At 42.0% G+C, this 10,833-nt stretch overlaps 3 protein-coding genes across 4 annotated transcripts in view; 1 reads left to right on the top strand and 2 right to left on the bottom strand.

The window, feature by feature from the left end:
• Positions 1 to 7,972, bottom strand: part of p2ry8 (P2Y receptor family member 8) — a 9,675-nt gene extending 1,703 nt beyond the window's left edge. The window contains exons 1-2 of the mRNA XM_014018812.1: positions 6,648 to 7,972; positions 5,283 to 5,596 (exon numbers count right to left, since the gene is read on the bottom strand). Coding sequence (XP_013874266.1) covers positions 5,283 to 5,593 — 311 coding nt within the window. The 5' untranslated portion in view covers positions 5,594 to 5,596; positions 6,648 to 7,972. The remainder of the gene's footprint in view (positions 1 to 5,282; positions 5,597 to 6,647) is intronic.
• Positions 3,048 to 4,213, top strand: LOC106524827 (RNA-directed DNA polymerase from mobile element jockey; the record flags this gene model as incomplete). The annotated part of the gene is given in 1 exon segment (XM_014018808.1): positions 3,048 to 4,213. A coding segment is annotated over 1 exon segment (666 nt), but the record flags the coding sequence as incomplete, so codon positions are not given.
• A 31-nt stretch (positions 7,973 to 8,003) lies between the features above and the next one.
• Positions 8,004 to 10,833, bottom strand: part of upf3a (UPF3A regulator of nonsense mediated mRNA decay) — a gene marked incomplete at its 5' end in the record, with an annotated part of 9,208 nt that continues 6,378 nt past the window's right edge. For both annotated transcript variants that reach the window (XM_014018809.1, XM_014018810.1), the window contains 1 exon segment: positions 8,004 to 8,509. In XM_014018809.1, the coding sequence (XP_013874263.1) occupies positions 8,321 to 8,509 (189 nt within the window).

The raw sequence follows: 10,833 nt of genomic DNA, 5'->3' as shown, positions 1-10,833 counted from the left end.
AGGTGTATTCAGCCTTATAAGCACTGCCTCCACATGGACAAACAGGTTAGTCACATGCAAAAGAGGGTCATCGCTTAACAATAGGCTCGGCCCTCTTTTTCATATGACTAACCTGTTTGTCCATGTGGAGGCAGTGCTTATAAGGCTGAATACACCTGAAACTCATCAGACTGAAGAAGTCTCTTGGACGAGAGATGAAACGTTTCACTAAAGAAAAACCCATCTAAAGCAAATAAAACAACAGGTGGTTCAACGCTCTCAATGAAACCTACTCAAGACAGGACTGCAATAAACAACTGTGAAACAAATGTGCTTGTAGCTACTCAAGCAGCACTATAAAGGTCTCTGTGGGATTTGCCATTTTGCAGCTAGCAAATCCCACAGAGACCTTTACAGTGCTGCTTTATAGTGCTACTCAAGCAGCACTATAAAGGTCTCTGTGGGATTTGCTAGCTGCAAAATGGCAAAACAGCAAGGGAATCTGATTCAGGTTATCTCAAATGTATATCTAATGGCTGTGGGGCAAATGAAATTGAAATGTAGGTCTGTGGTTCAGCGACAGATTCACAAAACCATCACGTAATTTGCTCTTCAACCAAGGGTTAGGTGTTTYCTTGGTGGATTGTTTACCCTGTCCATTGACTGAATCTGTTTGATGTAGGAAACCAGAGGCAGAGAGAATGCCTGGCACATGCCAGTCAAAACTTTATCTCTTTTGTTTAGCCCAGGAGTTAAAATGTGATTATTGTTTCAAGTATTAAATTTATTTATCGATCAAAGCCTCATTAGGTTTGTTGTTAGAATTTTGGGACAGATTCTCAGTAGACCTCCAGTTCATTTGGCGTTTTGGCCATTTACAGTTGACACTCTCCAGGCCCAGCCCAAATGCTATGGGCTCCGTCCATCTAGCAGGAACCACAAAGAGGAGATGGAAAATAAATAAATAAATTTATAACTTTTTTCAGAGTCTAGTTGATTTAGTCTGTAAAAAAGTTACTGATTACTCGAGTTTAAGAAGCTAATTTGTTCTGTGGGTTTCTCAGACTGCTTAGATGAGGCAGATGATATGTTGTGATAAAAGTATCATATAATGCAAGCAAGGCTAACTCATGGTTCTCAGTGTGTAAATAAAAGAATAAAATAAACAATATTGGAAGATATGATCTCAGATAAAGCTCAGGTTGAAGTCTGGTTTTCAATGTTCATCCTTCATAAAATACTGACTTTAAGCTGATTTATTAATCCATCCATCCATTTTCTTCCACCTATCCCGAGTCGGGTCGYGGGGGCAGCAGCTTCAGAAGGGAGGCCCAGACCTCCYTYTCCCCAGCCACTTCTTCCAGCTCCTCCGGGGGAACTCCAAGACGTTCCCAGACCAGCTGAGAAACATAGTCCCTCCAGCGTGTCCTGGGTCTTCCTCTGGGCCTCCTCCCGGTGGGACRTGCCCGGAACACCTCACCAGTGAGGCGCCCAGGAGGCATCCTTACCAGATGCCCGGGCCACCTCAACTGGCTCCTCTCGACGTGGAGGAGCAGCGGCTCTACTCTGAGACCCTCCCGGATGACCGAGCTTCTCACCCTATCTCTAAGGGAGAGTCCAGCCACCCTGCTGAGGAAACCCATTTCGGCTGCTTGTATCCGGGACCTCGTTCTTTCGGTCATGACCCAAAGCTCATGACTATAGATGAGGGTAGGAACGTAGATCAACCGGTAAATCGAGAGCTTCGCTTTTTGACTCAGCTCTCTTTTCACCACGACGGACCGGTACAGCGCCCGCTTTACAGCAGACGCTGCGCCAATCCGCCTGTCGACCTCCTGCTCCCTTCTTCCCCCATTCGTGAACAAGATCYYCAGATACTTAAAMTCCTCCACTTGAGGCAGGACGACCCCCCTGACCCGTAGAAGGCACTCTACCCTTTTCCGGCTCAAGACCATGGCCTCGGATTTGGAGGCACTGAGCCTCATCCCAGCCGTTTCGCACTCGGCCGCGAACCACTCCAGCGAGAGCTGCAGATCATGTTCCGATGAAGCTAACTGGACCACATCATCCACAAAAAAGCAGAGATGTGATCCTAAGGCCACCAAAACGGACCCCCTCAACACCTCGGCTGTGCTTAGAAATTCTGTCCATAAAAGTAATGAACAGAATCGGTGACAAAGGGCAGCCTTGGCGGAGTCCACCTCTCACTTGAAACGAGCCCGACTTACTGCCGGCAATGCGGACCAGACTCTGATACCGGTCGTACAAGGACCTGACAGCCCGTATCAAATGGCCCAGTACCCCTTACTCCCAGAGAACCCCCCACAAGGCCCCCCTTGGGACACGGTCGAACGCCTTCTCCAAGTCTACAAAACACATGTAGACCAGTTGGGTGAACTCCCATGCACCCTCCAGGACCCTGCTGAGGGTGTAGAGCTGGTCCAGTGTTCCACGCCCTGGACGAAAACCACACTGCTCTTCCTGAATCCGAGGTTCGACTATCCGATGGACCCTCCTCTCCAAGACCCCCGAAAAGACCTTACCAGGGAAGCTTAAGAGTGTGACCACCCTGTAATTGGAGCACACCCTCCGGTCCCCCTTTTTAAAATGGTAAATGGTAAATGGTACTGAACTTATAGAGCGCTTTTCAAGTCCCTCCGRACCCCCAAAGCGCTTTACACTAACAGACATTCACCCATTCACACACACATTCACACACTGATGATGGCAAACTACACTGTAGCCACAGCTGCCCTGGGGCACACTGACAGAGGTGGGGCTGCCATGCATCGGCGCCACCGGACCCTCTGACCACCATCAGTAGGCAAGGTGGGTGAAGTGTCTTGCCCAAGGACACAACGACTAAGACGGCTAGACGGGGGATCGAACCAGTGACCTTCTGGTTCCAGGACGACTCACCTAACCACTCCGCCACAGCCGCCCCTAAACAGGGGGGACCACCACACCAGTCTGCCAATCCAGGGGGACTGCCCCCGATTTACATGCRATATTGCAGAGTCGCGTGAGCCAACACAATCCTACAACATCCAGAGCCTGGAGAGTGTATTGTCCGGATCGGACAATACACCTCCGATGTCATCACCCTCAGCACAGGCTCCCCTCAGGGCTGCGTCCTGAGCCCTCTGCTGTTCACTCTGATGACACACGACTGCGCCCCCAGGTTCGCCACCAACCACATCGTGAAGTTCGCGGACGACACAACGGTGGTGGGCCTCATCACAGACGACAAAGACCTGGACTATAGAGAGGAGGTGGAGCAGYTGGTAGACTGGTGCAGAGAGAACAGCCTGATCCTGAACGTTGACAAGACTAAGGAGATGATCGTYGACTTCAGGAAGAATCGGCCCAGCCACGCTCCACTGCTCATCAACAGTTCGGCTGTGGAGGTGGTCAGCAGCACCAAATTCCTGGGGGTGCACATTACTAACGACCTCTCCTGGACTGTGAACACCACGTCTCTGGTCAAGAAGGCACAGAAACGTCTGTAYTTCCTGCGGAGGATGAGAAGAGCACACCTGCCCCCGCCCATCCTCAAGACGTTCTACAGAAGCACCATAGAGAGCATTCTGACCAGCTGCCTCTCTGTGTGGTGTGGAGGCTGCAGCGCCTCCGACTGGAAGAACSTCAGGAGAGTGGTGCGGACAGCAGAGAGGATCATCGGGGCCCCCCTTCCCTCAATTCAGGACCTTTCATCCCGGCGCTGCGTGTCCTGAGGCCGAAACATCGTCAGTGACCCCTCACACCCCCACTATGGATGGTTCTCCCTGCTGCCCTCTGGAAAGAGGTTCCGCAGCATCCGGTGCAGGACCTCCAGGTTCCGAAACAGTTTCTTTCCACTTGCCATCAGACTGCTGAACTCTTAACCTCACTGTACTTAGTATCTGGTCTCACTTTATATCTTGCCCATGTACAGAACTAAAGAACTTTTATTTACTGTCATTCCTGCACTCTATATTTTCATATTTACATGCATATTTTATACTGTATTTTTGTAAGCTCAAAACACTGTCCTGAGCCGTATGCAACGAAATTTCGTTTTGTATACACCTTGTGCATGCAACATGACAATAAAGTTTTTAAAGTAAAGTAAAGTAAAGCCTTAAGGAACTCCGGGCGGATCTCATCCACCCCCGGGGCCCTGCCACCGAGGAGCCTTTTAACCACCTCGGCAACCTCGCCCCCAGAGATTGGAGAGTCCAACCCAAAGTCCGCAGGCTCAGCTTCCTCAGCAGAAGGCATTTTGGTGGGATTGAGGAAGTCTTCAAAGTATTCCACCCACCGGCCCACAACGTCACGAGTTGAGGTCAGCAGCATACCATCCCCACTATAAACAGTGTTGGTGCTGCACTGCTTCCCCCTCCTGAGGCACCGGATGGTGGACCAGAATCGCCTCGAAGCCGTGCAGAAGGCTTTCCTGATTTATTAATTGCAAGAATTTAGTAAAATGCTTTTAAATGGCCAGAAAATGAAGTTATGAATAAATATTTTATAAAAAAAAAAAATTCCAGGGGTGTACATCCCTGGACCCTCCCAGAACTGCTTCACTCCACAGCTGCTCGTTAAAATGAACACATGTTCCTTTTTTGCTATCAGTAATTTTGGAATTTGAAATCTGGTATTCTGTTTCAAATTATTTGTATTGTTAGTTATTTTATTAGAATAACATGTGTTTTAAAAATAAAACAATAATATCAAAGACAGAACTATTTAATTTGGTATGTGAATGTATGTAAATTGGCTGTGAGATTTAGATAATTGCACAGGAGGAGCCAACTGAAATCATGCTATAGGACACCAAATTGGTTAGGTCTGACACCCCCACTCAAGGTAGGCCTAGTCAACATCAGTAAGGCTTTGACGTGGTTTTTCCTCAGTTTTTGCAGATACTGTTAGGATAAAGAAGTGAATTTGGTTTTAAGTTTGTAGGTAAGATGTTCTAGAAGACAGATCTATTTGTTTATGCCAAAAATATAAAATGCTTGTGCTGAGAAATGTTTGAAACATTTCAGCACCAGCTCAGTATAGTCACAATACAAAGTTTAGGAGCCATTAATGTTAATGAAGGAAACAGASATGTTTCCATCCAAAACACAGAAATTAATAATTTTGTTTATTATATTTGTRCACAAAGACACTCAGTTGGGATTTGATTTTACAGTAAGGGCCAAAAACTTACAGTAAACCTAAAATCAGTGTTCAAAGTATAACACTCATTTATTAATTTGCTGTTTTCTTTACATACAAGTTTATTGTGTATGTTTGAGTCTTTGTATGATGACTACCTGCACATGTTGGATCCCAGAGTCCAGTCGTATCCTTGGAGCTGGTAGGTAATCTGAAAGGGCAGGGCAGTGCCAAGAGCCAAGTCGGTTAGGGTGAGGTTAATCATGAAGATGATGGAAGGAGTCTTGGGGGAGGTGCGAAAGAGGAGGAGCCATATTGACATGCCATTTCCTGTCAGGTTGATGACTGTGACCAACATGTAGACAACAGAAATGGCAACGCTGGTGGGCACATTCTGAAACAACGATAACGTGGCATTGTCGAGCTGGGTCCTTGTGGAGTTTGGCATCATGTTTGGATGGTCTTTCATCACCTGTATAACAGAGTTCAGCACACACCTTCTCAAACTTATGCATTACAATTTAATATATCAACTAAATTCAGTTATAAAGCTTCCACGTCCTTTTAAAGGAGGTCCTCTGATTGTTTTGTAACATCAGAAAAACACTAAAGCCACAAAGGAAAAATAATGCAAATGGTGCAATATGTAATTTTTGATCTGAAGATGTGAAACTGGCACTGCACACTTTTCAGGGCTATGCTCACCTGCGCAGTTGTTTGCATGTAAAAAAACCACTTGTTTTGGGTGTAGTTTTCACACAGGAAAATGATATTCTTGATTTGTGGTGAAGTGCGCAAACTGTGAGAACTTGAKGTGCAAAGGCAGCTTTGAAGTGCTTAACCAAACACGCTGCGGATAATCTAATAATTTCTAACTGTGAAAATAATAATCTAAATAAATTAAAACAGTTTACACACGTTATCAAACCAGATGAATTTAAGACAATCAATTTGTCTCACAAGTGGTTGAAATATTTTTGAGAATTACCAAAAAACAAACTGAAGCAGAAATATGATCTTGAGTTACATTATCATAACTTTTACGAGTTTTTGAGGAATTGAAAGTACCAGGTTACTACGAATGAGTACAACAATGGCAGAAAGTTGAAAACAAAAGTTAACTTACATTAAAACGTCTTTATTAAGCTTTACTTGTATTATTATAGTGTCAAATATAGCTTGTTTCTGTTATATTGGGACAGTGATGTCCCAATATATTGAATTTTTTTATGCGCACTGTATAACTGTTCTAAGAAAGTTGTGTAATTCAAACCCCTATGTGTGGTGTTTGTGTTAAAAATATTAAAAAATGAAGGATATTATAGATTTCTTTTGTTTTAAATTATAGAGCATATAAAAACATGCACATACTGGTGATTTAAACTGTATCTACAAACAAGATAAATATAAAAAAATATTAAAAAATACTGTTCAACTAACGTATGGTACTAATTCAGCAAATTTTGTACCGTAATCATAAAGAACAAAGTCGAAAATGTTGTAAGAGTTAGGTGAAAACTTACCACCGTACACACAGAGGCAGAGAAGGCAGGTGGGTAAGTGTGTGTGTGTCGGTTGGAGATGGAGGTACAGATGTCAGTTGCGACTGAGGAAGGCTGAGGAAATGGGTTATGGGCTTGTTACAGTGCCAGAGAGAGGAAATGGACCATGTGACATCCTTCATTCTACCAACCGTAGTAACGGCCACATGTTTGATTCAGTCCTAGAAAGGACTGCTATAAGGCGGTGTGATATCAGAGACAGCCCCTCACCCTTACACACAAACACTCACACACGATGATGCGTGTATAGAGTTCACTCATATTCCCTCAACTTTTTTCTCCCCCATATGGTATGTCTTATTTTTTCTGTAATAACAATTTTTTTGGTAAAAAGCTACAGAGGGCATATGATACACCACAATGGAAAAGTAAAAAATCAGAGTTATTGGGAAATCCCAGCATGTCGTGGRGTGTTACTTTCACTTTCTCTCATTTGTACATACACCACAAAAACGAATCAAAGATAAAAACTGAACAAATCACAAGTACCAACTAAATAACTCTGATATGCATTCAAAAACAAAAGATAAATAAATGCTGATATATATTTACAGAAAGCTATCAGGTATCATYTTTAGCCTGTTTCCTAAATTGCAGACAATAATAAGAAAAAAAACTAAGAAAACGTGATTAAAGACAATGATCTGAATATGCAAAATTTTGTTTTGTTCACAAGATTCACACAGTGAATGTGCTCCAACGCTGCTGGTTTCCTGTTACTCATGATAGTTCTTCTTAATCTGGGTGAAAGTACAACACTGTTCACGTGTACCACTTTCACAAGCACAATCATTTCATACAACTTAAACATTTTTCTTCTTCATATCACTCATAAAGCATCACTTATCGTGTGTTCAGTCACACATACAGTATCTGTCACTTTCTGAGTGTTTCAAACAGCTTTGCTGCTCATCTGTCTCACCTAGACATCTCCAATGACTGAAACACAGCTGAATGTGTTTTACTCAGTTTATTGTCTTAGAATCTAAAGCAGAGAGGGAAAACATAAACAAAATGACAACGGCTACAAAAAATGTTTGGTAACATGCACTCTTGTTAGTTTTGTAAAATGATTATGTTTGCCACTTTTATATCATATCAACTGACATAATATAGAACAACCAATAAAATCACTACTAGGTGTCATCTGCTAAAAATCATATATTAGTTCGATTTTGCTTCTACTGATCATGTACAAAGAATGTCTCACAAAAAGCTAAAAAAATAACATAAAACTCTTCTTTTTTGATCAGTTTATAGTCGTTTGTACACAAAATTTATGTTTTCACTTTCATTTTATTTGCTTATTTTATGCAACTTCTACCAAAATTCTTTTTAAATACGATAAATATCTAAAACAAAAAAGAACAAAAAAACAAAGAGACAAAAAAGATCAGTTTTTCTGTACAAAGACAAAAGAAGTTCTCACGCAGAAGATAATCAGAAGCTTACCTGTAAATTGTAACTACACTGACGCTTAAAAAACTAGACCAGAAAGTGTTTATAAGACTGATTACTCACAATTTGAGTTCCACTCTGTAAAAAGGAACTGAAAAACCAGTTAGCCCAGTCAACTTAACCTGAAATGCTAAAAGTCTTATCTATATTTCACTTCCCCATTTTATCTTGACAACTCACTGTTCATCTTTGTTTTTCTCAAACCCCCTCTCCAGRCCTGTTGTCATTGAAACAACCTCGTAACAGTGCTCTGTCCTGCAGTCAGGTGAGTGGCCCACAGGGATGCAGTCGTAGCCTTTACTGGCTGAGCTCATGCGTTTCCTGCTGCGTGCTCCTGGCTGATAGAGCTGCATGGTTGGACGGTCCTGGAGAGACACGAGACAACACAAACTAACAGTCCCCAGTTTAYATTTAGAAATGCATTATGTCACAATCATGCATTTTCTTCACTGAAACACTGTTCGCAGGACACAGGTGTATCCAAACCTGACTAGAACATGCAAAGTTTGTTACTCACTGGTGCCCTCCTCAGGATTATGTATTTTCCAGACACATAATTCAGTTCTATATCACAATAAATTAACTATGTTACGTTCAGTTGTCATGAAAATGCTGCATATATCAAAAATAAATTTGACTTTGCTTCTTATAAACACCCTGAAATTGCCCTGTCTCTTTAAAGGGATCCATGATTAGTTACACTAGACTTTATTTGATGAACATTTATTTTAACTGTAAAATAAAGACTGTAAAAATACTGTAGTCTGTTTAGTTTTTATAATTTTTAAACTAAAAGTTTAAAATATATTACACGGACTGAGCCATTTTATTTACACACAAAGCATTCTGGGTAAATGATGATGTGGATAGGTCCTCGGTGCGAGGCTGCTAGCGAGCTATATCCACCCTGAAGGTTAATCTTGGACAATATCTGACAATTGACTCTTTTAAATGAAACCAGAGAGCGTTGACAGAGAGGAGAAGGTAGAAATGACTCAGCCTGGAACTGAAAATATGGAYGGAGGACAACAGAGCTGCTTCATGGAAGAAGAACCTCAGTTTAGCCTGTTAGCTTTAGTGTTATCCCTGATGTTATCACCATATAGTATATGTATTAGCTCAGCGCTACGCATTCTCCTCTCGTCACYGAGGTCCTCCATCCACATGACAGAGAGGGGAACGCAAAAATGACTCAGCCTGCAACTGAAAATATGGATGGAGGGCCTCAGTTTAGCTTGTTTGTCGTGCTAGCACCGAGCTAGGCAATATAGTGTCGGCGCTAGCGCAAAGGCTAACAGGCTAAGCTGAGGTTCTTCTTCCATGAAGCAGCTCTGTTGTCCTCCATCCATATTTTCAGTTACAGACTGAGTCATTTCTACCTTCTCCTCTCTGTCAACGCTCTCTGGTTTCATTTAAWAGAGTCGATCATCAGATATTGTCCAAGATTAACCTTCAGGGTGGATATAGCTCGCTCACACCGAGGACCTATCCATGTCATCATTTACCCAGAATGCTTTGTGTGTAAATAAAATGGCCCCATCCGTGTAATATAATTTTAAACTTTTAGCTTAAAAATGATAAAAGGTATTTTTACAGTCTTTATTTTACAGTTAAAATAAATGTTTATCAAATAAAGCCTAATGTTACAACTAATCGGGGATCCCTTTAAGAACCTCCTACCATGTCTGACACTCCCACTTCAAGCACATCTTCACAACAGTGCTTTGGGGGAGGGGTGATCTGTGGGGCGGGAGCTCAGCTGCAGACTGAGCTCCAGGGAGGGGCTTTGTACAAATAGGCGGAGCTTTGTACCAGTAAGTGTTTTGGCAGCTCCACATGGCTGCCTACCACAGACATGCAAACATGCACGAAAGAGTCAAAGCAAGATTCTGGGTATGCTTTTGATGAGGCTATAACATAGATCTACAAAACTTTTCTTTGTTACTAGACACTGTGTTATTTTATATCATGTTTCAACGTTTTACTTCAGTCTTCATCATATTATTATAACAATAACATAATTAAATTAATCAAATATGCAGTTGATAGTTGGCCTGTTGTGGAAAAATTATTCTTCCAGTGAGATTTCCTACATTGCACATGTAAAAGCCTTTGAAGCATGGTGTACCAGCAGCCAATTAGAAATTAATGTGGCAAAGACAAAGGAGGTAATCTTTTGTGAAAAGCAGGATTTGATATCAGAGCCTGAATCTTTTAAATATTTACTATATTTAGGAACAGTTCTTGAAAGCCGGCTAAGCTTTACTGAATATACAGAATCATTTTTCAGAAATGCTCACAACGAATTCATCTTCTTAGAAAACTGAGCTGCCTGGGTGTCAACGCACAGATCATTGAACTTGTGTGTAGTATACATTGAGAGTGTTTTAAAGGGATCCCTGATTAGTTGTAACATTAGACTTTATTTGATAAATATATATTTAAACTGTAAAATAAAGACTGTAAAAATACTGTAGGCTGTTTAGTTTTGTAAATGTTTAAAAATATATTTTAACATGGACAGAGCCTTTTTATTTACACACAAAGCATTCTGGGTAAAATGATATGGATAGGTCCTCGGTGCGAGGCTGCTAGTGAGCTATATCCAACCTGAAGGTTAATCTTGGACAATATCTGATGATCGACTCTTTTAAATGAAACCAGAGAGCGTTGACAGAGAGGAGAAGGT

This window comes from Austrofundulus limnaeus, unplaced genomic scaffold, assembly GCF_001266775.1.
Source record: "Austrofundulus limnaeus strain Quisiro unplaced genomic scaffold, Austrofundulus_limnaeus-1.0 Scaffold202, whole genome shotgun sequence".
NCBI lineage: Eukaryota > Metazoa > Chordata > Actinopteri > Cyprinodontiformes > Rivulidae > Austrofundulus > Austrofundulus limnaeus.
Note: the sequence above shows the minus strand (reverse complement) of the source record. Positions and strands in the feature narration are given on the sequence as shown.